At 33.1% G+C, this 27,731-nt stretch overlaps 1 protein-coding gene across 1 annotated transcript; it reads left to right on the top strand.

The window, feature by feature from the left end:
* Positions 1-24,454, top strand: LOC143068171 (uncharacterized). The gene is made up of 6 exons (XM_076242421.1): positions 1-57; positions 882-1,056; positions 21,356-21,612; positions 21,742-21,805; positions 21,875-22,161; positions 24,431-24,454. The coding sequence occupies exons 1-6, from the start codon at positions 1-3 to the stop codon at positions 24,452-24,454; spliced, it is 864 nt and encodes a 287-aa protein (XP_076098536.1).
* Positions 24,455-27,731: the final 3,277 nt, after the last annotated feature.

Below are 27,731 nucleotides of genomic sequence, written 5' to 3'. Positions count from 1 at the left end.
ATGACGCAACGCTCTAAAGAGAGAGCCAACCAAGACGACAAAGAAGCAGTTGTTATGGTACATAAAAAGTATGACTATGTCTAAAATAAGTTAAAAGAACAATAGGAGGAATTTCAAAGACAATGGGGGTTTTGAAACAGAAAACCTCAGGGAGGGGAAAGCAAGGGCAGACAGTTACTTTACAAGAGGGAACACTATCATAAAGAAAAGTTAAGAGCTGCACAACATAACAGGAGCCCACGTGAAGACGTTGATTCTTCCTAACTGGCATGGTGGGAAGCCTAAGGTGTTCTTAAATTAAAACATGTTTTATATAATAAAATGACAGTTGATTTACTTAATAGTAACTTGAACTGAATAATTTACGATGAAAGTTGAAATCAAGAGGCCATTAAGTTTAGAATGGCATCATTCCTATAATAAGGGTCCGTGGTACAGCAATGAATTTTTAATTTAATAATGATAATAATATTTAATCACATTTCTTTGAAAAAAAAGCGGTTGGTTAAAATTTTACACAACACATGCGCAAAATACAAATAACATCCATCTTGAATCATCTTTGTTTATTATACTGTACACGTGTTTGAAGGAATAACTCCACATCATTCGAAAATTTGTTGCTTATTTTTATTGCATGCTATAAATGTGAGATTTCAACTTTGTATAACAGGTTGTTTTATATATTAAACAGGACTGTTTTTATGTTATTTATATGTTTTTATATTCGGTCAAAAGCTCCTTAGAGCGTGTGTTGCTTATTTGTACTTGTGCCGAATCAAAATAAAGTTTTCTTATCTTATCAGCACTCGTTATAATTTGATTTTTGAATTAAATCTGATAAAGCCAGCATTTCATAATTACAGCCTCTTGTTTTCTAGGTATACCAACCACCAGACTTCCCAGAGATACAGGAGGTAACTAATCCAGCTGAGACCAATGAACCAGCTGTGCCACCAGACATGCCAATGGAAGAGCAGCAACCAGCTAGTCTAGTGGTATATCGACTGCCACTGGCCGAGATTTTACCAGAACGTCAACAACCAAAAAACATTTGTGTGATATGTAGAATTGTATACAATTCAGATGCTGACTTTGAGAGCCACTGGGTTCAGTGTTCTCAAAAAGGATGTAGTTGATGGGTACATTGTAGATGTATTGGCATCTGGTACCCGACAACTGCAGCCGGTTTGAGAGCCCTGAACAAATGGACAAAGGAAATGATTTATTGCCCAAGGCATATTGCCAAAGTTTACCAAAATCTATTGTTCTATTGTTGTTTATGTCAGAGTTTATCCTTTTAAGAGTTTTATGTTTACCTTTGTGATATTTTTCCCGTTATCTTCTTGTTGCAATAACATATTAAAACTATTAACTGTCATTTGTATATTTCTAATGTATGGAAAGATTGCTTTTAAACAATTTGTTCTTGTATGTACAGGTTATTTTTTTTGCTTATGGGAACCAGTTCTTGTGTCTATATCATCTATCCCTCATATACATTGCACGTGTATAAAGAACCTGGGCAGTTACAAGGACTATGTAGATTGCGTCGTGAGTACTATTATAATGAACAAAAGCTCTGAATAGTTCGTGTTTACAACAGATTTTCAAAGATCAATCAGCAACTAAAATCATTGATCAACCTGAAGATATCCTATATATATATATATATATATATATATATATATATGTGTCATACCTAGTACATTTGTACAAGATTTTGTTTTAAACAGAACATGATTTGAGTATTTGCACTTAGAAATATTGAGCTTCTGTTAATTCATGCAATATTTGCAACTGAACTAAAAACTTAATTCTCAATGAATCAACTGCCTCCACAACAGGTGTCACTAGTGGAACAAGTAAAATACTGACCCTTCTGGTGCATCCGATTTTAACCCATTTTTTTTTAGTTCCACGTAGCTCAATATTTACTTTTGTGTAGTAAGTGAATTGTGCGAATCCAGGACGACCTTTTACTGAAGAACTAATAGAAAATCGAAAATAGAAAAGAGTGTGATAATTTTTTTTACAGTCCTTTTAACAGTTATAATACTAATACTAATAGCTTGTTAGTCAGCACATGAAATATCATCATTATTAGCATCAAGACTTTCTGTAATGTCACCTGACACACTTTCTTGTACTAATTGTTCATCAATGTCTTGTAATAAGTCATAATACATTTCTACAAGATGTGCTTTTTCACAGAACGGTGTGATTTTGGTAATTGTATTTTAAAATATTCCTGTTTTTCTGCATCTGGCAGAGTGTCGATCAATTTTCTTATCATAGAGAACAATTCCTCCTTACTTCTACTTTCAATTCTTTCATATTCATCCCTTTCAAATTTATACAAAAATACAGGAGATAGTTTGGCGCCAGTAAAATTACCAGTACCTACAAGATGATGAAGATATTCGGAATAATTCTCTCGACCAGTTTGTTTAATAAAATGCAAAACTGGGTCGAGTGGCTCATTGTTCATTGACATGTGACATTTGGAAGTATTTCCGAACTTCTTAAGCTATTGTCGCATCATCATTTCTTCCCGGTCAAACCTTGGACGTCTGGACACAACATTAACATGACTTTGATTTGCTGTATTAAAAGACATTTCTTTTAGTGATTTCAGCATTTCAGATTTTCGGCAAACCCTTTGCCTTTCGCCCGCAGGGACACCAGGGGGCAGGAAAGATTTAATAAATTTGTTTTTTTCTTCATGAATAAAGTCAGCCCCTTGACCTTTAAAGTCAACATCTGTTACCGAAAAAAATTCAGTTTTGTATATCTCTACTGCTAATTCGGGGGGGGGGGGGGGGTATTGAACTCTTCCATGAGGTCTCGTATGTGTAACTCTAGATACTTGGGATGATTGCCAGCAAAAAAAAAGCGGGGCAAAGAATATTCTGGCTGCCATCATATTATTATGATTGTTTTTCCTTATTGCCTCGTTGTACAGTTTGAAAGCCATCATACACGTAAGACATAGATCATGCAAGAAAATGTAATTGGGGTCAGTAACTGTATTTTGAACCCAATTGTTATAAGATTCAGCGGTAAAAATAGTATATGTTTAGAACGGTGATGGTTTGTACCTCGCCTTACCACATCTTGTGCTTTCTTTGTTCTAAACCCCAGAGATTGGACTTATGGACATAAAATAGGCCAGCAAAAATGTAAGCATTTGACCATATTCAGTTTGATATGCCCTGGTCCAGGTTGGAAGATGAATTCACCGAATTTTTTTGTGATACAATTTTCACCATGATTACGCAATTTCGAATGGTCGTTTAAAGACTCTAACCTAGTGTCAACCAGATCGTCACAAATGGAACAATAAAAGACGTACTGCTGAAGATGCATCCCATACAAATATGGGATCCCGTCAGACCAAACAACTACCAATTTTCGTTCTTCAGGAATTTGGCAAGAGTTCTTTAAGTGGTCTAAAGCATGGGCCACTTTTTTTCTCATTATTAGGGTTAACTAAACACGGTTCCCCTACTGATACTATTGGATGAGTATCCAAGTGCTTTGATACTGTTTTGTTGTACGGATCGTACCCTAATAGATTGTACTTGTAATCATGTTTACATTTTGGGCAAACATCAATTGTACCCGGAAAAACAAAACTACAATTGATGCAGACCATATTCGAAAGCTGCATCTCTGCTTGCCTACTTAAAATGTCGATCTTGTCATAAACCTTTCCGTCAACACTTTTTAGTTGATCCGATTTTATCTCATTCAGAGTTTCAAATATTAAACGGTTTCTGTAACACCTGAATATGTCGATATACCTGTTTTCATATACACCAACTCTGTTAAGAACATCAGTTCTATTTTCAAGTTGCCACTCCGAGGGCATCATATCAGTTTTGTTCTGAATTGAATTTTCACTGTCGATTTGAAAATTAGACACAGATGTACATACGTCAACAGGGACTTTGGAATTAACAAATATTCTCCCTGATGATTTTCCTACTTTTTGATTATTATCTATTGCACAGTGAACTTACCCATCAGGACAATTTATGGGATCGCATGGGGAACAAATGTAGCTATGTACAGTGGGATAGTTCCCTGAAGATTCCCAACATCCAGTCAAGGATGTACACAGCTTTGAGTTAGTTAAACTGTACGATACCAAATTTCTTTGAAACGCGAATGGGGTAACAAGTTTAATATTCCGTGCATAATATATTTGCTCTACACCATGGACTACAGCATTGATTTTCCTATCGTTTAAGTTGTCCGATCTCAAACCTGTTGCCCCATATATAAATCCAATTAAAACTGGGTTTCTTTCGTTCATCGAATTATGTTTTTCAATATCTATATTTTTATATTCTTGTTTTTCCTGCATGCATCGACCCTCTTTATATATCGCTTGACTTATTAAGCCTTCTAGGATTTCAGAAATTTTAGCGACACTGTCTTGTGCTGACTTTTCCAGCACATTCCAGTCACTAAGAGAACTCAAAAAGGCAACGATTTGATCAAAGGTGATACATGCAGTTGGAATTGACTCTACAGGCTGAACAGAATCAGTATTGATAGAAGATTCCATGTTGTCACTATACCCAAGAACAGATATATCATTCCCATTGTTAGTTGAAATGAGAGAAGTGTCATTATCACTATGAGAAATGTTTAATGATGTGTCATGATCACTGAAACTACTCTCTAAAGTCATAGAGTGAACAAAATGTTCCTGAGCATGTTGAAGACATCCATTGCAAATATATTTAATTTTTGTTGTAATTAATGTTGTTTAAATTTTGTTTAATTAAAATTAAATTAACACTTCTTTTCAAATCTTCGCTGAGACGATGATGACTGTCGTGTTGCCATATCTAAAAAGAAAACAAGGACAAACTATTGTAAACTTTATTTGAACAAATATGTAATGACAAGTGATCATTGAAAATTTTGAAAGAAACCTTTTCTAGTATTTAAAAACAACTCATGGTGTCATTGATTTCCAGTCTGGAGAATCAGGATATTTTTTCATTAGGGAGACTGGAGGAGTAAAGACATCAAAACAGTCTATAAGATCTACTGTCATGTCTATAAGATCTACTGTCATCTCCTTTCCAAAGCATAATTCTAGTACTTCATGCACATGTGATTTCATCAGACTTGGGATTTCTAAACTGTATCTGCATGGTATAACTGCCCCTGGATGATTTAAATTTTTCACCCAAGGGATAAATGCTGCCATTGGAGTACCAATTATTTCACTGTAAATATATAAGGAAATGGAATAATTCAATTGGGGAAAAGACATCCAATGCGTGCAACTTTAACTCACTTTCGTACAATGAATTTCGAGGTTTATTTTGCTACAAATGACTCAACATTAATGGTGTTATATATTTGCATAACAATATAATCTATTATAGCACGTTTGGTCTACATATTTGCAAATTCAATCTCAATTGTTCAGTATAGTAAAGCAAATTAAAAAAGAAATAAAACAGACAAGGACTTTTGAGGCAGCTAAGCTGGTTAAAAAACCTGTACTGCAATAGTTGTAGAAAGTATTAAATATTCTTGTTATTGAAACGTAACTTTTCAGCCAAACACGAATAATACTTTTAAGCAACATACAACAAAAAATATGGCTATGACTTAGTTTCTAAGTTTGTAATTTCTTACACCATATATGAAATGGTATAAATTTTATAGATCTAAATTATATGAAAAGGGTGGGATAACAGAACCCCAGAGACAGCCCTTATAATTAATTATTTTAATTTTTTTCTGGGACGCCTAGAAAAAAATCAAAATAGCCTTGCCAGACGTCATAATTATTTGGACTAACTTGGGCCAGGTAAAAGATACCTGGAACAATATGCAGGGAGAAAGAAAAAATAGAAATGGTGCATGGGTGGATTCATAGCTAGTCTTACCATTTGATTTTAATTGATTTAGATAAATCAAGGATCTCATTCAATGCTGTTTTTAAGGAAATTGGTTTTGACGGCATATGTCCAATAATATCTCCATGTAGTTTCACAACTAAGCAATTATTGGCAAATGCATTGAATTCTTGTATGACACAGCACATTGTCCCAATATCTGGCTTCTGTCTGTATACATGGTATCCGGTTATAACACTTTTTATATGAATTTTTGACATTGAAAACATCTTCTTTGACTTTCAAAAAATTACCGATTTCCGATCGGTAAAAAGACCGGTAGAACTGAACAGTCGGTAAACCGAAATACGGTGATTTCCAATTATAACTCCTGTCAAAAATCAAAGATATCAATATGTAGTCTTAGTAGAAGAATGATTTTAACTAACTAAAAATATGAAAATGACAAAATTCTATTTTAATTCCGAAATCGGAAAAAAGTACCAAACCGGTATAACACAACAACATAAGAACGAACTATAAAAATCAGTTGAAAAAGGCTCAACTCATCAGATAAACACAAAATATATGTGAACGTGGCCGGGTACTTGTACATCCTACCAACAAAGAGACACTAGGAATATATCTGAGAGTACTCGCAGTTAACTGACAGCCAGTTCAAAGCCACTAACAACTTTTCACCGCAAATGAGTTAACGAAATATCGTAACTAAAATGCGGTAGTTGGATACAAAAAAAAAAAAAACCCGTTACCGTAGAAAAGTAAATTTTCATCGCAAAAAGTTACTTTTAACCGTAAAATAGTCACCACTGACCGCTTATTGGTTTCTTTGCTTCAAAGAGTGTGAAGATTTCCTTTTTCTTTTTTTCTGATGCGTTGTGTAATTGCTTGGAAAACAACGAAAAATCATCACCTGTAGGATTGTTGGAAAGACAATCGACGTCACTCCTATGATGACTTCTTGCGGATGCACGTTCAGGAGAAATTTGGATTTTCTCGTCAGACATGAATAAATAAAAAGTCAACAAGACCTTAGCAACAATTAAATTTACACACTTATAAACTGGTTGAATGTAAACCGTCGAATGATTTAAATTCCAGATTTGTATGCACGGGTGAATCCATCGTTGCAAATTACTACGCATAACGGTACTCGTTATCCCTTTTAACAAAAGGAAATTTATTACAACAGTAGTTTACCGATTTTCAAATCTTATGAGCGAGACCATTCAAAAACTGTTCGGACAGTTATTATGTTGTCTGTGCTTTGGGTTAAAGTTGATTTACTAAAACGCTTTTCTGAAATGACAATCGGTTGTGTTAAAAATCCAAAGTATTCATCCCAAGATGCCCTTGAAAAAATATGGTTCAGAACATGTTGCATATAACGATCAAATCGCTCTAATTATCAATTTTGGTCGTAGGTACCAATTTTAGCGGTTTAAGTAACGCTTGCATTATCGTGGTGGAGAACTGATAGCTGGAAAAAGTATTAATTTACATTAATATGAAATTGTACCGCTATCTCGTTATTTTAGTGATTATATATAACGTTGAAAATTTCGTCCATCCGGTTTGGGATTTTCTCATTGCTGAAGCCCGTAAGGTTGAAGATAATGAATTACTACCACTTCTTTTGAATTTATTGGCAATCATACAAAATTTCCTTGTTTTCATATTGTACATATTTCGAATAAAGATAAATTAGATGCTTCGAGTAGATATTTGAATAACTTCATAATATTTATTTTCATTATGTATATAAAACTTGTACAGCATAGTCAGCTATTAAAGGTCCAGAAATGACAAACATTTCCAACGAGAAAACTAACGGCATAATGTATGTACAAATAAAGGCAACAGTAGTATACCGCTGTTCAAAACTCATAAATCCATGGACAAAAAACAAAATCGGGGTAACAAACCAAAACCGAGGGAAACGCATTAAATATAAGAGAACAACGACATAACACTACAATGTAACACACATAGTCAAAATCCCACGAGAATAACAAATATAACATATATATATAACATCAAAACCAAATACATGAATTTGGGATAGATAAGTACCGTGACACGTCTTATCGCAATGTGAATTTACACTCAAAAATAAGAGTAAACAAACGACACAACGTTATAATGTAATACACACAGAAACGAACTATAATATAACAATGGCCATATTCCTGACTTGGTACAGGGCATTTTTAAAGGAAAAAATGGTGGGTTGAACCTGGTTTTGTGGCATGCCAAACCTCGCACTTTTATGGCCATGTGAAATATAACATCAAAAAGACAACACAGGACTACAATATAAATAAATTGGAGAACACAATTGACCATATGCAACTATTCCAGTCATAATTAGGTTCGATAACTCTGTATGTGACTGGTTTAATTATGGTTATGTAAAATGAACTGGTTACCCAAGTAATAATTTCAAAATATATATATATAGATATTGCATCTTTGTTTCAACCCATCCGTGGTTTCCTTTCGTTGATATAAAATATTATCATAAAATGATTTCATAAACAATCGTATAATACTAATATATATATTTTAAAAGTCTTGTCAAAATTTACATCATGATTAGGTCACGTTGCCATGTTTGTTTTGTTTGATCACGTTGATGACTTAATTAATATCTCCACAATCTTGCTTTATCCTTAATTATCATACGAGTTACAATAACGTGTCATATTTAATTGCAATACAAACAGTTAAATCTTATTGAATTATTTGCATGTGTAAACTAAGTGTCGAACATCCTCTACGTTTGAAATTATTTGGTCGCCATTTTGTTATATGTAACTTCGAAATTTTATCAAAACAAATAGCATGTATCCACTTTCACAGAGGGAAATAGTGTTTAAATATATGCTGCATTAAGGTAAGACAATTATTGAAAAGACATGCATCTAACAATTTTACGATTTTCATCGTACAAATCTTCAAAAATATATATGTCCATGTCGCCCCACGCTATCAATGTTCTAAACTGCATGGTCGCTGCATGTAAATCTTTATTTTTAGTGTGAGAGACTGTTTCTAATAAATATATTGAAGAACATGTGAAAAAAGAAATTTCTTAAGTACAAAAAAGACACACTTTGATAAATATTTGAAACATTACTTTTTGATTTATAACTAAATGAATACCGGCATGTCGTGTCGTTATGAACCTTCAACAGTGTCCGCCATTTTGAAAATGTTGCTGAAGACTGCCAAAATATGAACTTTTCAAACAAATTTCGAAGCAAAAAGTTTAATACCTGAACTGATATGGTTTGCCATTTACTTTAAATAAATATGTTGTCGATCTTTTTAGAGGTTGGAAGGATATAAGTAACAATAAATTAATTGAGAAAATTGATTTTACAAAAAGGTCCCATTGCAATTTTGTCGAGTTTTAACGAAGATGTCAACGGAGGCTGTGTGGCTATGCCACCTCAATTTTCAAACTTATTTCGAAGCACGAAATCATATTTCTGAACTGAAACTTAAAACATATTTAATTGTAAAAATTTATAAACTGTGAAACGAGGGGTTGGAAGGAAAAATATACTTTATAACAAAAAAGTTATGACCGTTTTACCTATGTACCCCGTTCACTTTCATTGATAATCTATCGGCCATTAATGATATACAACAGAAGTGTAAAAGTCACGTGATGACGGAGATAGTTGGATATGCAAAGAATCACACGAACAACAGCCAACAAAAGGCAACATGTTCAAAATTTTAATACGCCAGAAGTGTATTTTGTCCACACAAGACCTACGTGTGACGCCTAGATACAAAAGTTTGAAAGCCAAAACGAGTACAAGTTGAACAGCATCGAGGACCAAAAGATCAAAAAGGTTGTGCCAAAAACGGCAAGGGTTTTCTGTTAGTTACTTGACAATCCAAAAAATGAACAAAAACAAATATATAACACATCAACCACTGAATTACAGGTTCCTGACTTGGGACAGACAAATACATACAGTGGTGGGGTTAAACATGTTAGTGGGATCCCAACACTCCCCCCTACCCTGGGACATTGATGAAACAGTACAACATAAGAACGACCTATAAAAATCAGTTGAAAAAGTCTTATGGCCTTTGTAGATCTTTTATAATTTTTTTTTTATATATATATTTCGGAGTTTTCGGTTTAGAATGACGTCCATTATGAGAGGGTTAGCGCTATAAAAACAGGTTTAATCCACCATTTTCTACATTTGAAAATGCCTGTACCAAGTCAGGAATATGACAGTTTTTGTCCATTCGTTGTTGATGTGTTTTGTTATTTGATTTTGCCATGTGATTATGGACTTTCCGATCAGATTTTCCTCTAAGGTCAGTATTTTTGTGGTTTTACTTTTAATCACTGAACTAGTATGATTTTTGTATTGGGATTTTCTCGCTGCATTGAAGACCCATTGGTGGCGTTCGGCTGTTTAGATTTAATTCATCTGTGATACCTGTGTTTACACTTTAATTAAAGTATGGAGCTTCGGAGCAATTGTAGAAGACAAATTTATAAATAAACTATTAATTATGGTAGGTGAAAATACATCTTTTTTAGCATAACAATCACTTCCGCCGAAAAAATACCACACAGAGATAACAAATTAATCTGTGTAAAACATTAATTTGCACCTCTAGCTCAGGGAGCAGTTGTTTGTTTTAAATAAAATCAAAAAAAAAAAGTGTTTTCCGACTGGCCATTTTTGTCCTACACATTGACTGTTGATGTTGGACTTTCCTATTCAGCATAATTTTCTAACCAGTAATTGTGACTAGTCAAGTTAACTAAAAATAGGTGTAAGAACTTCACTGACCGGTCCTAGGACTGCAAGTTTGTTTACTCGAAGATCAGGCTGAAACCCATGACTTGTAATGACTGTTGAAAAATGTAAACTTTTTTAATTCATGCAGTTACCTCAATTTCTATTATTAGATATAAGGAAATGTGGTATGATTACCAATGAAACAACTCTCCATCCTAGTCACAATTGGTAAAAGTGAACAATTACAAGTTTAAGTACGGTCTTCAACACAGCATTGGCTCACACCGAACAGAAGCTATAAAGGGCCCAAAAATAACTAATGTAAATTCATATAAACAAGTCAACCAACGGTCTTATTTATAATAAACGAGAAACACTTTATGAACCACATGCAGGGAACAAGAAGCGCTCTTAGCACTGAAGAGCAATCACCCAAATACTGTCTTAGTGACTAATAATGTCACAAGAAGCAATCTTAAACGATTGACAGCCCGTAACACATTCGAATTCCTTACGCTTTGCATTACCGTATCATAAACTTATCAATTCAGGTAACTCGAACACATCTTAAATTGTAAGTTCTTTATTAAGAAATATTTGCACTTACTTAAGCATTTACGAGCGTAATAAAAAACTTACTTAGCACTTTTTATACGCCCGTCGTCTTTTAGACGGGACGTATTATGGTATACCGTTGTCCGTCGTCCACACTTCGGACAATAACTCAAAAACAGTTTCACCAATTTCCATGAAACTTAAGTGAATTGTTTATATCTATTGACGTAAGCTCCCTTTCGTTTTTTTTTTTAATTTCAGATTTTAAGTTTTGGATTTATGGGGCTTTATTCATAAAAAAGGGGGGATTTTCAACACTTCGGACAATAACTCAAAAAGGCTTTCACCAATGTCCATGAAACTTTGGTGAATTGTTTACATCTATTGATGTAAGCTCCCTTTCAATTTTTATAAATTTCAGATTTTTAGTTTTGGATTTATGGGGCTTTATTCATAAAAAAAGGGGGATTTTCAACACTTCGGACAATAACTCAAAAAGGCTTTCACCAATGTCCATGAAACTTTGGTGAATTGTTTATATCTATTGATGTAAGCTCCCTTTCAATTTTTATAAATTTCAGATTTTAATTTTTGGATTTATGGGGCTTTATTCATAAAAAAGGGGGATTTTCAACACTTCGGACAATAACTCAAAAAGGCTTTCACCAATGTCCATGAAACTTTGGTGAATTGTTTATATCTATTGATGTAAGCTCCCTTTCAATTTTTATAAATTTCAGATTTTAAGTTTTGGATTTATGGGGCTTTATTCATAAAAAAAGGGGGATTTTCAACACTTCGGACAATAACTCAAAAAGGCTTTCACCAATGCCCATGAAACTTTAGTGAATTGTTTATATCTATTGATGTAAGCTCCCTTTCAATTTTTATAAATTTCAGATTTTACATTTCCGTGTTATGAATTTTTATGCTTAAAAAAGGGGGGATTTTCCAATTTTGGGACAATAACTAACACTTTCACAAAATTTTATGCAACTTTGATAAATTGTTTATATCTATTGACATAAGCTCCCTTTCCATTTTTATAAATTTTTGATTTTACGTTTTCTTATGTAATGAATTTTTATACTTAAAAAAGGGGGATTTTATGAAACTTTGGTGAATATATTAATGTAACATCCCTTTTGATTTGTATATATATTTCTAATTGATCATATAAATTCATTTAAAGCTTAAAAGACAAGTTAAAAGAGCAACGGGCGTATCATGCGCTAAAGCGCAGCCCTTTATTTATTTATGTAAGTGTGGTTGTATCCATCCCTAAATTACTCTTTAGATGAAAATGGCATTAGTTTTACATATGATGAATAACCACTCGATCCTATTAAGTTAGCTCATACTATAAGGATTATATTACTGATGTTAGTCTGCTAGTAGCATTCACAACGGCCGACTTACATACTGTACAGTATATATGTTACCACTATTAGCGGCTAAGAAAAGACAGAGACCAGTTCCGGAGATGAAAAACTCTTACACGTGTTTTAACGCTATTTAACGTTCGACCTAATTCAACGTAACAGCCGCCATACTGCTATTTTAGTCACCAATTTTTAACTTCTATTTTCGCTATGGTTTTAATTCGTAAAAGAAAAGTGTTCTTGTCTGCTAGATTCAGTCTGGAAAACGTTATAAAAATGTTGTCTTTTCTCGCCTATTTCGTGGTGTGAAAGCTGATGATGGAGACGTTTCTGACTTTCAGCATTATGCAAAGTCATTGCCGTTGGTAAAACTTCAACTTCTGAATATTCTATAACCATGCCTTGCTCTTCGGTAATGAAACGAAAAATGAAATCCAACCTTATTCTGAATCCGGTAGGTAAAAAGTCAGGATTTGGTTTATTAACTGTAATGGCGGATTCAAGGGTATCCGGTTGAAAATTGTGGCGGTATAAACACCCTATTTTGTTTGACAACTTAGTTTTTAATGATTTTAATATGTATGACCGCTCCCTTCTTTTTAAAAATGACTAGTTGCCTTTTGCCTGGTGTGCATTATGATGCCTTTTCTGAACCTCTTTTTTAATTATTTAGACCTAGTTTCAAAGCTTTCCCTGGGATTGATGTTGTATCGGACCCACCTTTGTCTAGATTAGTTTGAAATTTTTCTTTTACAGTCTTGGCTCACATGGAACAGCAAGCTATAAAGGGCCTTAAAATGACAAGTGACTAGTCTAAAACAGGAGAACCAACGGTCTAATCTATATAAAAAAACCAAACACACTTATGAACATCAACAAACAACAACCGCCAAACAAGTCGACTATCACATGTTCTTTCGTCTTCAGAAAACTATCAATCCATGAATTCACCAAAACAGGAACATGTTCCTTTGTATCTTTTGCTCAAACCATGAAAAAAAGATGCCCATGAATACAAGTACTTTTTGGAAGAGATTAATTTTTTAATGGGTTTGGTCTGTTTAATTATGTTTCTTTCTTACATTTGTACAGCTATATATACAGTTTGATCAACTGATAAACCTACATTGAATCCGAATATACTTGATCGTTTAAAGTATATTCATGTGCAATACAATGGTAACACCGGGCCTATTGAACTGATCTTGATATGTTGATGTTTTCTTTTTTTTTCTACAGACAACCGTACGTATGTATCATTAAAGGAACAACGCTTACAGGATTGGAGTGACATTTTTAGATGAAATGTATTAGGCCTTTATCAGGTCAGAGGCTCCATCAACTGATACCTGCCATGAATGTAAAATAAGGCCCAACTTTTCAAATGCATGGGAAATGGTATATGAAAACTGTCTCGATAGATTAAGGCAACAGTAGTACATTATCTATCGAGACAGTTTTCATATACCATTTCCCATGCATTTGAAGAGTCGGTTTGATTTTTTTTTTTATCGAGTTATGAGTTTCGAACAGCGGTATACTACTACGGTCACCAAAATATAGAATATATTATATTTTTCTCATTTGAATAGTACGTACATTTTACATTTTGTAATTGTTCATTGCTATAGATTAATTAGGCAGCAACCATTTGATTTTCTGGGGGGGGGGCTATGGTTTTTTTTTCTGTGCAAACTTTTTTTTTCGCCTTCGGCGAAGAACAATCTATTTTTTTAGCGACAAACCGAAGACAATTTTTTTCTTTCAATTTTAGCATTACATATAGTGGCAGCTGAGGGTGAAACAAACAATTTTTTTTACTCAGGGTCCAAAACAAATTATTTTTTTCACCAAAACCTGGAAACAAACTTTTTTTTCCAAAAAAAACCATAGCCCCCCCCAGAAAATCAAATGGTTGCTGCCTTAATGAACTATAATTGATTACATCAACAATTTTACAAAAAAGCACAAAGGCATCTCTCAAATTAAAAACACATTCATTGCTTGGCGTGTCTGACGTCAGAAAACTTATACGTCACATAGGAAGAAATTTTGTCGTTCAATGTTTACACAAAACAATTTTAAAATTTCACATTTGGAATGTTGGCACAAAGGGTTAAAAAATCAAAAGTATGTTAGATATAATTTCAGAAATAAGACCGAGATTTAAAATTGTACAGAAGTTCTGTAGTATTTTCAAGAATCCACAAATGGTTAAATACCACTACTCGATTAAAATAATTTTGTCGTTTGTAGTTCAAAGTATTTTCTAATTAATAATAACATAATGACGGGCTCTTTTAAAGTACCGAGCCACGTTATGAGAACCAAAGAAACACAAAAAATCGTATATACAAAACACACCAGCAAAAATGAAAGATAATACAAACACATTGACGGGATGTATAAGTACCGAGCCACGTAAAATGGATATCACAGAAAACAATCCAAACAGTAAAAGTAATATTAATAAATAGAACAAAAAGACCAATGAAAGAACAATATAACAAGTTGTTAATATGATAAATAACGTCAGTACGCAGATACCATGTATTATTTGTGAAGTTGATGCGGAATATTTAACAAGATCGTGAATTACCTTGTCTAGAACTTGCCCTCATCACATAGCTGATCATGAGTGATATTAATCAAGGATGAAGTGAGGCCGCAATAAGGGTACAAAATAACAAATAAATATGGATTTGCATTTTGCGTTTGTTCTACCGTGTTTATTCTATTTTAATCAAATTCATACAAACAACTTTAGATTTTGGATTATTTGTCAAGAGTATTTGGTGCCATACGAATATTACTATAATTAGATAAAAAAATATTTGCTGGAAATTTATCTAAAAATTTCCCGGTTTAGAATATTTCGAAATTTCTACCAATATTAATACTATAAATATATCTCTTTAATTACTCCATATACCACGGTTTTAAAAATATAAAGAATTATTTTGATCATACGTAAGCCCCCCAAAAATGTAATAAACTATGTACAATAGCGAACCACAAAACATATACGATAACAATATAAATAGATGTTGAACACTTCCAGAACAATGAAAGCTGCCTGATGCCAGTGTAAACTCGGATGGTTTAACATATTCATCTCCAACCTTGGAATCATGTTTTTCTACAAGGTTGATAATTTTGTATCGATACTTCTCTCAACTTGAAGTCTATCTTTGTCAACATTCAAGTGTTCAGACATTTCAATTTCTAATCGACTCCAATCTGTTCTAGATTGAGCCTATCATTTTCATCTTAATAAAAAATCGTCATCATCAATAATAATCATTTTATTATTTTTATTGTACTTGTACCTGATTGTTCGCACCTTTTTAACACATAATCTTTTATTATCCAAACATTCTTGAGATTATTTTTCTCTCCCTAGACCACATTTTTTACTTGCTGAAGTTGTTGATCAATTCCATTTTCTCTCTCAGTTATCTCAGCTACTGCAGATTCATTTAGATCTACGTGGGATGTTGATGCATCCTTACCTTTAAGTTCAATGGGATATGTTTCATCCTCATCACAATCAAGTTCTTCATGACAACTAAGATTTACTGACCTTGTTTCAATATTATTGGTGTCTGTGGTTTGAGAAAGGAATTAATCTAGCCCTGTAGGAAGCACTTCCACAGAAGTTGCACCAATATGATGTCAAAAACTCTTTCTTCAAGTGGTGTAAAATGTTCCACAAGTTTGGGTCCACCGCCTGTTGCCGTTCTTTTCCTTAGTTGCTTAGCTTTTCACCCTTTGGTTATGCTGGACCAATCTTGCAACTTTTTTTCTTCTATCATCTCTTATGACCCCCACCCCCCCCCCCCCCCCCCCCCCCCACGCCAACTGCACCGACTTCGGCCGCTATTGTGCCTCACAACTTTTCCTTTTCTTCCTGTCATTTGTTACTGTATTTGTGAGTTTGCAAAGGAGAATGATTTTATTCTTTTCAACCTCATCGACTAGTGTTTATCTTATCAGATTTGAAGTTTTGTTTCCTTGGCTTGTTGGGCTGTTTCCCGATTTTTAATTCTGAGTCATGCTGTTGTTAGAATTGTTTTCCTTAAGTTAAACGTGTAGTTGATTATTGTGCGCCTTTTATCGTTCATTAAATAAAGGCAACAGTAGTATACCGCTGTTCAAAAATCGTAGATCTATGGACAAAAAACAAATTCGGGGAAAACAAACTAAAACTGAGGGAAACGCATTAAATATAAGAGAACAACGACACAACATTCAAATGTAACACACATAGCAACGGACTAAGCATTAGACAAAATCCGATGAGAATAACCAATATAACATCAAAAACAAATACATGAATTTGGGATAGAAAAGTACCGTGACACGTCTTATAGTAATGTGAATTCACACTCAAATATAGGAGAAAACAAACGACACAACGTACGGAAACACAACGTAAAAATGTTACACACACTGAAACGAACTATGTTATAACAATGGCCATTTTCCTAACTTGGTACAGGACATTTTTAAAGAAAAAAATGGTGGATTGAACCTGGTTTTGTGGCATGCCAAACCTCGCACTGTAATGGCATTGTTAAATATGACATTAAAATGACAACATAATAATACAGCACTTCAATACAAATAAATAGGAGAACGTATTAGGCAAAGACAAACATGAATAATAGATAACAAAAGGCATCAGGTTTAAAATTCAATGCGTCAAAACCGCGCCTCGTCTACACAAGACTTACCAGTGACGCCCAGATATAAAAGTTCGAAAGTAAAAAAAAAAGGGTTAAAAAGTATGGTTCGTTTAAGGCAATTCAAATTTTGCATGAAACCTGACAGGGAGACGCCGAAAAATTATTAATAAATGGAATATTATCACGATGCATCTTAGGGGTAAATAAGACCGATCTACAAACAACCTTTGAGCTTTGATTTACACTCTTTGAATGATCTTAGGATTATGTTATCGTCCCTTTAATTCAATACTTACGATCTTTGTTAATAAAATATCTTCTTACCGGCCCGTGGCATATATGATTTATGTAAAGAAATGCAAGATGATCTGACGAATCAACGCATAGATCTAGTTCACTGTCCGTCTCACTACAAGTCATGATAGCCCTACGTTATTATGCCAGTGGAAGTTCTATGAACGGTATTATTGGTGATGAAAACGGTGTCAGTAAAATGACAATTTTGCGTTGTGTAAATGCTGTGTGAATGAGTTCCATTGTCTTATGGGAAGAAACAAAATATCATGGGTGGATTTTATGAAATAAAAGAGTTTCCTTTTGTCCTAGGTGCTGTTGACGAAACTTTGATTCGGAAAAGGGACCATCCGTAAATGAACATTTACATGTTTGCAAAAAGGGATATCATGCTCTTAACATACAAGGCGTTTGTAACTATATACCCATTCGTATCTCGTCTCGTCTCGTCGAAGTCGTCGAAGAAGAAGGAGAAGAAAATTCATTTGTTGTTAGCTGTTATAGGACTTTTTATTTTTTTGTTATCCGTTATTGTGAGAATGAATTTGCTGTTAATTGTTATTCCAAGTTTGACTGCCAAATTTTGGTAGAAATTGTAATTATTGAACACTGAGGTCTTATTATTGGCAATATGGTGGTCCCTTATTCAGAGAAGGATTCCAGTAACATACACATATTATTTTCTATGAACATGTATTTAGAGTTGTCTTGTTTTGCCCGGAATGCTCTGTTTGATGCGGTTTAACTGGTGCCCAGCAGTTTCATGCCTTTGTTGTGATCGTACTTCGGTACGCGATCGTTGTCCGGTATTTAGATAATGTTCTGTGGGCTTCACTCTATAGAAGAAAATATAAAATAAATCTTTTTCCTTTTTAAAATTGGATTTTTACATAATTTAGATATATGATAATGTCTGTTTATATTAAATACAACTGCAACTGGGCAACATGTTCCTTCAGTAGCTGCAATAAGAGAGCAGCAATCAAACATATAATTTGGCAGCATAAAGAACTGGACAGAGTTCCTTTTGCCTGCACTCTTTGTGGATTTAGAGGACTTTTTTCAAAAACCATCTGATAAAACATGTTAAAACTTATAAGCCACACCTTTTATTGAAACATCAAGAGGCAACATATGAAGATGAAGAATATTTTAGTATAGCAAGTGTACCACATAATGTTACATAGGGATATAGTCAGGACACCGATTTACAAATTTATACAGAAAGGGAGGAAATTGTAGAAGAGATAAATATAGTGGAGCTGACTGGTCAGAGGGAAGAAATGACAACTTGTTCGGAGATGCATAATAAAGAAACACAGACAGAATATAGTGACTTAAAAACTATACAAAATTCAAGAGAAGAGCTTAAGATTTTGAAAGCAAAATATGAGAAAGATCAAAATTACTTTGGTAACTATGTCCAGAGACTGGAATGAATACTTAAGAGAAGGGTAGACGATATTGACAATCTACAAAAAGAATTAAAAAACAGAGACCCTTATATATAAGGCTTCGATGCACTTTGGAGTAAGGAAAACATGAGTCCACCCAGGAAGCAGAAGAGAACTGATAAAATGAAAAACGGTACTGATTTTGAAACATTAACATTTTTATAAAAGTCAATTATTGATTATTTTATTTTCATATTTAATGATGTAGTTGGGGGTACTTACCTAACTGTCTAAAAGGTCTCTTGTTCGATTTTGTACTCAAAGAGGAGAAATCTTCGGTACAGTAATACAACATTATATATTATTTATGTACAAAAAAGAGGTGAAATCCTCAGTACATAGTTTTATAATTATACTGGGAGTAATTTAACCTTTGATATTTTATTTAAATTCAAAGATTTTGACATTTGGTACCTCATTTTAATGATAAAATAATTATTGTTTATACAATGAACACATAGTAATATTTTGGGGACAAAATACATTCTGGGAGGGGGGTAGTGTTGTGATGGTATTTCGGTACGTGATCGTTGTCCGGTATTTATATAAACCGCGATGTTTTGGAACATAACATTCAGAGATGAACGTATTTTAATCAATTTAAAACTATATTAATGATGTGATCACGTTGGACTTTAACTGCTAAAACCTGAGAATGTTTAATTAATTAGAAATGCTTACTTTTATTAAATTCGCCAAAGTTCATTACAAGTTTTCATGTACGAGTTATCCATTCTTGAATAGTAAATAGTTCAAACTAGGAACATTTCAATAATAACCTGGTTAAATTTGTGTTCATTGAATATTGTATATATTGATTTATAAATTATATGAATTGACTTACGTTAGTTTGTGTATTATTTGAGTTACTTTAACTTCCTATTGAGATACATTCCGCGAGTCATTTGGTTTTACGGGAAATAGGGCGTGTTTTGACGTCAGCATGGACTTGGAAAAACAAACTTGGTAAGCACAAACTGAAATGCCGAGCCTATCCGATGCAAAGCCTTATTCTGAATTGGGGATCCATTTAGATCGAGTATTTAATTATCGGAAGCTTATTTTAGTACGTATTTGTATTTTATTTACAGATTTCCAGTAATAGTTTCGTCATAAAACGGTGAAATCCGTGATTGATATTTTGTGGAGTCTGAGTCAATGTTATTTTAAACTAGGGGTTCCACATTTATATTTGGCAATCTATTGACATTAATTACTATTTAAGCGTACTTAACGCAGATTATTTGATTATTTAACCGTTGGTTTTCCCGTTTGAATGGTTTTACACTCTAGTAATTTGGGGCCCTTGATAGCTTGTTGTTCGGTGTGAGCCAAGGCTCCGTGTTGAAGGTCGTACATTGACCTATAATGGCCATTGTTTACTTTTTTTAATTTGTTATTAGGATGGAGAGTTGTCTCATTGGCACTCACACCCCATCTTCCTACATCTAATGATCGAGAGTGATTGTTATATTCTATGTTTTCATGAAAGTCTGAAGAAATAATAACGATTTAGAAATTGAAGTAAGTTCTCGACTTTTTATTTGCATTTTGAATAGTTTTGACAAACCGCTCGCAAAACGCATACATTCAATCTTGAATGAGCAAGCAGTGTGTGATGAAAATCTTAGGTATTAATCACTTTTAACTCACCTTTTTTTCTTCTCATTAAGATCTGGGGTCATAAAAACCATCGCACTTCAGTGTAGACCATTATACTTCAAAATGACCATCGCACCTCCGAGGTCAGATGTCTGATGTTGCTAAATTCCACGATCTAAGGTCATAAAAACCACCTGCAAAACTTTTCAAATGTTAAAGTCTGAATACCAGTCACATTCAGTGTTCACAAAATCACAATCTGAATTGCAAGTCAACTTAAATAATATCGAGCAAATGGTTAAAGTCACAGTAACATGGCTCTCAGAAATTGCAAGTATAATTACTGGGAGTAATAGTTTGATTGAAAAACTGCAGTGTTGTCAAATGAAAATGAATAAAATCACTCAATCTATACCTGAACTGTTTTGTCTAAAAAAACAAAATGGAATATGTCATCAGTAGCTTGCAAGGAGCAATCAGAGCTAAAAAGGCGAGAAACTTTAAGACGCTTACAATGACTGATAATTTCAAAATGTCTTGTGAGAATTCCTGCACATAAACATGGGAATTTGCTATGGAAAACATTCAAAGATTCAAACGAAGAAAATGAAATTGATGAACAGGTGAATGAAGGTGTTTTTTTCTGTTCAAAAAGTGGACCTAAACCATTAGAAGAAAAACATCCAGAGCTCATAGAATAATTGTTAGACTTTTGTAAACTTCATGGATTTGCTGCTCATGCAAGAAGAAGGAATGGAACTGTAAGTGCTTGTGGAGTTCGTATAGAAGATATTCGACAGCATTTATGGAAAACAGTAGATGGACTCCAGAGCATATCAAAGTCAAAAGTGTATAATTTACGACAGCCAAGAAGGTCAAATACAAAAGAAGCCAGTAATCATAAAAATGGTGTTGATGTTAGTGTTGGAAAAAAGAACACAGATATCAGTAATGACCACCAAGATGTACATGCATATTTTAGCTCTGTTAAATATGTTCGAGAACTTGGTGCAAAATACTCTGAGCATTTTTCAGTTTGGAGCCGTGATGGTTAAGTCCAATTAGGTGGGAAAGCTATTTCGAGATATCACCAGCTTCGTACATTTTTCCCAAATGATGATTCACCACACTATAAAGACCATGATTTTCCAGTTCCTGGCTACTAAATTGAACCTGATGGTTACTTGCTGTTGAAGAATAAAGAAATTGACGTTGCAAATATCCAAGACCAGTCTTATAGTACCGATGAACTTGGAAGAAAGAGTCACAAGTATCCTGCAACTGGGCCATTATGGGTGGTTAATAGAGCAGTGAAACATCATTCAGCCTCAGTTTTTGATCATATATCTGATGTCAGAAACATTCTGAAATTGAATCCTGATTTAAGAAAGCCAATTCAGGTCTTTATAACAGATGGAGATCCAAATTGGACCCCAAAGTCCTCCTTAACTGTTTTTTTCTTAGGAAGGTTTTGGAAAGAAGAAAACCTTGATATGGTAATTTCATGTACAAATGTACCTGGCTGGTCAAGGTTCATTCCAATACACCTATGTACACCTATGGAGTCCACTAAGCAAATTTCTTGCTTGAGTTTCTTTATCAGCAAGTCTACCTGGTGAAAGGAAACCCCCAGTGTACCAAACAGACTTATCTGAGGATGACCGAATACAAAAGAAATATAAAGTCCTTGATTCAGCAGTAAAAGATTTGAACAGCTATTGGAATGAAAGGACCCATGATGACTTTAATATATGTTCAGTTGGAGTTGGATGTGATGGTAGTCTTCTGAGTAGTCATGCTGAATGGAATTACACCAGTTATTATCAGGACTATGAAAAGGTCAAAGAAATGTTCTCCTGCAGTCTAAAAAAAAAACAAAGCTGAACCATTAACAATCTCTTGCTTGAATGGCAATATTATATTAAACACATGTACAAAAGAACTGGAATGTTTGTGTTAAAAAAATAATCCTGTGGTGACAATGATTGTTTATGCAGGTATAAAGTTTGAATAATTGTTCTCTATAAAAACCTTTATATTATAAATAATTTATTCCTTTTTATCATGTTCTAAAAATATTTGAAAAAAAAGTTTTAATGAATGGTTGTATGATTTTTAACAGAATTAATTCTCCTAAAAGTAGTTCATTATAGCGAAGTATTTTTTGATAATTATCATGATTATGATATTAAAAGTATCAAGTTGCGAAAAATTTGGATGAAAAACATATCCTACAGTCACAATTTTGTTTAATATTTCTTGCATGTTACATGTACAAAGGGCTGTTCCATTTAAATATACTTGGGAGTGGAGAAACCTCTTATATCAGACCCCTCCCCACCAACAAAAAAAGTTCTACCCACTATTATACATGTTTCCCCACACACTAATAGACAAATTTTAAAAATGGCAATCCTTTCTCCCAGGTATACTTTTTAGAACAGCTCCAATGTTGAAATCTGTAGTTGTGTTTGTCCTTTCGACTCAAGTAAAATTAATGAAGCTGAATTGCCATGATTCTTATTAATATATTCAAATCTGGTTTTATTTTACTAGTGCTTCATGTTATATTGCTTATTCTCATCGGATTTTGTCTAATGCTTAGTCCGTTGCTGTGTGTGTTACATTTTAATGTTGTGTCGTTGTTTTCCCTCTAATATTTAATGCGTTTCCCTCAGTTTTAGTTTGTTACCCCGATTTTGTTTTTTGTCCATAGATTTATGAGTTTTGAACAGCGCTATACAACTGTTGCCTTTATTCAAACTCATACTTTTTATAAAGTCATATTTTTGAAGATGTGAGAACATACTAGTTAACTTCATTTTTTAATATAGTTATAGAAAACAGATTCCTACATGCATATGTAATTTTGTAATTGAATTTTGTGTGTTTTGTTTGAATTTTGCATGATTTATTATTTTTGATAGATGAAGAACTGAATCATGTGAATCCCAAATTTAAGATAGTGAGCTAAATGCATATTGTAAGTAATATAAATTATAAAGAACCGACATATTGTAAGTAATATAAATTATAAAGAACACTACATTTATTAAAAGTAGTGCATTATAATTGAAAAAGCAACAACATTTTGTTATCATGCATGTATTCTACTGGAAAGAAGATGCAACAAAACTTCTGGTTTGGTATATATTGTCTGTGGAGCTTATCCTTCTTTCAAAATGTGTTTTTAGGTTTTTTGGAAATGAAAAATAGAAGTCATGCGTAACTTTTAATATATAAAGTGAAAACAAAACAGTTTTAAAATGAAACGCATGAATACCTATCAGTCGTGATTGATAATACATAATCTTTTAAGGGGGACACCTGTCATTGCTGAAAATGTATTCCAGGCCATTCCGAAGTCAGTAAAATGGCTTCTGCCACTAGTTACTAGAGATGTGATGAATGATGGGCACCATCTTTCTTCAACTCACGAGGCACCAACTGACACCGTAAGTGACCCTGATGAGCTTCTTGGAGTTGCAACGTTTGGGTATTGTGAGAATCAATGCAGGTAAAATACTGGTACACACACTTTTTTGTACACTACAGTGACTATCACATATTAAAATGCATATGTAGAATCATCAATAATAGAAGATTTGTATTCATGAACAAATATTTTTCTGTATAATTGTATTTTAATTTAAAGCAAAAGAAAAGAAAATTGTTGTAATTCTGTGTCAGGCCATTGCTCTTTTCACATCTTGACTATTTTTATTCATTCTATCTACTGCATTCTAGAACTAATTTGTGCATATGATGTTTCTGTACTTTCAGATATGTGTTAACATCAGTAGCTGATGGGGTCAAACATGAAATGTTTATACCTGACTCCAAAGCTCAGAAGAAACCCAAGCTCCAAGACAGAATACTTGTGGTGTTTGTAATGAGGTGTTTCCTACCAGATACCAGCTACTGAGACACCAAAAACTGCTGAATCATAAACTTGGACTTGGTCGCCCAAAGAAAACTAAAAATAAATTTAGTTCACTCTAATGTATTTTTAATAACTATATGGCTGTGGTATTGAGGTTTTATTAATAGACATTGTTCGACCTGTTAGTCAAATGCGTTTGGTTTAAATATACTTTTCACTTTTGGTCTTTTGGAAAATGTTGTTTGTGCTGTTTTTAGACCCTTCTACAGCGAAATTTGTTTTACATGCACACGTATAAAAAATGCGGTTTTTATCCACCGCAATCATAGGTTTGAACGTAGTTTTCAATTTAGACTCGTTTATATTTTTTCGTTTGGGCTTGTATCATATTTTCCCTACGGTTTATATGATTCGTTCATCCTATATTGACTCTTAAAATTCAAGAGTCTATCTATAAATGAGGGTACTTTTTATATGGCCTTCCAAATACCGTTTCGATCCCTAACATTTCTGAAGCGACATTTATTGTCTAAATCCGGATCTGGTTTACTAAAAAAATATTAACACCGTATGTTTGTGGCATAACATCGTGGCCACAAGTTAATTTTTTCTGTTTAGTATTAAATTTATAATAAGATCCATTTAGTAACATCTTGTGATCAATTTTATTTGGCAATTGCCAATGACAGTCAGCAGGGTTAAAGAACATCAGTTGTTTGACCTGTTGGACAAATGCGACTTTTTTGGTCTTTTGGAAAATGTTGTTTGTGCTGTTTTTAGACCCTTCTACAGCGAAATTTGTTTTACATGCACACGTATAAAAATTGCGGTTTTTATCAAGCAGCTAGCATGAACAAGAGTTGTCACTGACTCGGACGTACTTTTTATATATGTATATATATATATATATATATATATATATATATATACTCGGACGTACTTTTTATATATATATATATATATATATATATATATATATATATATATATATATATACATATATAAAAAGTACGTCCGAGTCATATATATATATATATATACATATATAAAAAGTACGTCCGAGTCAGTGACAACTCTTGTTCATGCTAGCTGCTTGATTGCTTGCTTATAGTGTAATTCCTTTGTATATATTGTGCATCTATCCCATTCATTAAAACCAATAAAACAACAAAATGGTATCGTTATACTCTTTATTCTGACAAAACACAAGCATCACAGATAGATGTCATCAACTATAAAATAAAGTCAGATATGTTTCAGTCTATTTTCAATGCAAATTTCTATAGAAAACTAAACTTTAATAGACAGGATCTTCTTTTTATTAAGAATGGTTGATTCTTGTCTTGAAATCTGAATAATGATTGATGAATTAATAACTTTGCTTTTGGCTAATATTATTAATACAGAAACATTCGAAAGCAAAATATAGTCGCCGAAACAAAGTTTAAGGAACCCAAAAATTAGGAAATTTGTACCTAGCTGCTTTATTTATAGAAAGCTATCCGAACGTTTATCAACGTTTACTTTTATGGTAGAAAGAGAATCGGTTTAAACTTGTAGTCAGCTTTTGTTTTAAGTCAATTTCAGTTTACTGTACGTGTTTTCGATTTTGTTTACCTCACATTGCCTAGAGAAAAAATAATAATATATTAGTTCTATTTTCGGATACAGTCCACTTACCTTATCCAGAAGTGGGAGGAATGCGGAAAAAGAAATATAGCATAAGCAATATGTCAACCGACATTGTAGATCATAATAATTTGTCATAAATGTTAAATGTATAGTAAAAGTTTTCTGTTTAAAAACTAATTTAGATGTGCATTTAAATTTCATGTTGTTGACAAATACATTTTATTCTTTGGTTACCGTCAGTACTTCTCGGTCATAGTAACACTTGACGCATTATTGAAATAATTTATTTTCAGACATTTGTGATTCAGAGTATGCTACAAATCTTAGCTACCTGTTGTGCTGATAATGAAGATAACGTCGAGGGGGCATAAGAAATATTTCTCTTTGAATTTGAAATAATAGATGAACAAAACATTTATTATAATCAATATAACTAATTATTATATGCATTTTCAAAACATGACTCTCAAATCTCTCAGAATGCAGGACTTTGCATCTAATTTTTCCAAAAAATATTCCAGACCTACCTAGCAAGTTTGCGCTGCTCACCGGAAATAGTAATTGTTGAGAAGTGTGAAATTATCAAATTATTTCAACCACAAGTCCGCCTGCCTTGAAAGTTAACAAGTTTATTGTTAAGATTGTTTATTTATCATCATTATCTGACGCGATTTTATTCAGAACATAATTATAAGAGAGAAGACGTTATTAAAAATCAAAATATATTTTATTGGCGAAGTAAGATCATGGCTTCTGTCGGTTACCAACCCACAAACAAAGGGTCTTTGGGCAACCGTAAATTAGATGCAAATAAAATAGATAAATAAAAATTAGATGCAAATAAAATAGATAAATAAAAATTAGATGCAAATAAAATAGATAAATAAAAATTAGATGCAAATAAAATAGATGAATAAAATTCAAAATTCAAATAAAAAACTAAAATGAAATGAAATTTTGAAATAATGGGGTGCTGACATGAACCCTGGCAACAGATGTCCAAAATCAACATGAGAAACTACGTTTGAGGTGGAAATGAAGATTACATGGATTAATGTTCTAAATTAAATAATAATACAGTGACAAATCAAGTTCATCGGTACTGGTGCAGCCTATAAAGTCCGCCACTAAACAAGTTCAAAAACATTCATTTCATAAAGAATGTTTTGAAACTTGTTACCGCCAACCAGTATCATACATTGAGAGTCGATATAACAGATAACTCTGATTGTAATATTATGTAATAACAAGAATCTGACCGCAGTAACTACTAACTAACAGATTCCCGAAGCCAATGACCTACTTCGCCGTTTGATGTCCAATAAATGGATGCAAATTGATAATAGCATAACTGGATGATAAATAGATGAAAATAGATACATTGTAACAGCATAACTGAAATTGTAACTTGTATAAAATTAGATAACTTTGTATATCTGACAAATAACATATTCCTTCTCACTGTAGTTTGGTTCAATCACTTAATTGGAATCTTGTTCTTGTATTGCAATCGTGGTAACATTGGAACCAAGCACATTTGACTAAGGTTACAAATCTTGGAAAAAAATC

Source organism: Mytilus galloprovincialis, chromosome 1 (assembly GCF_965363235.1).
Source record: "Mytilus galloprovincialis chromosome 1, xbMytGall1.hap1.1, whole genome shotgun sequence".
In the NCBI taxonomy this organism is placed as follows: Eukaryota; Metazoa; Mollusca; class Bivalvia; order Mytilida; family Mytilidae; genus Mytilus; species Mytilus galloprovincialis.
The sequence above is the reverse complement of the archived record's forward strand: the minus strand, read 5'-3'. Positions and strand labels throughout refer to the sequence as shown.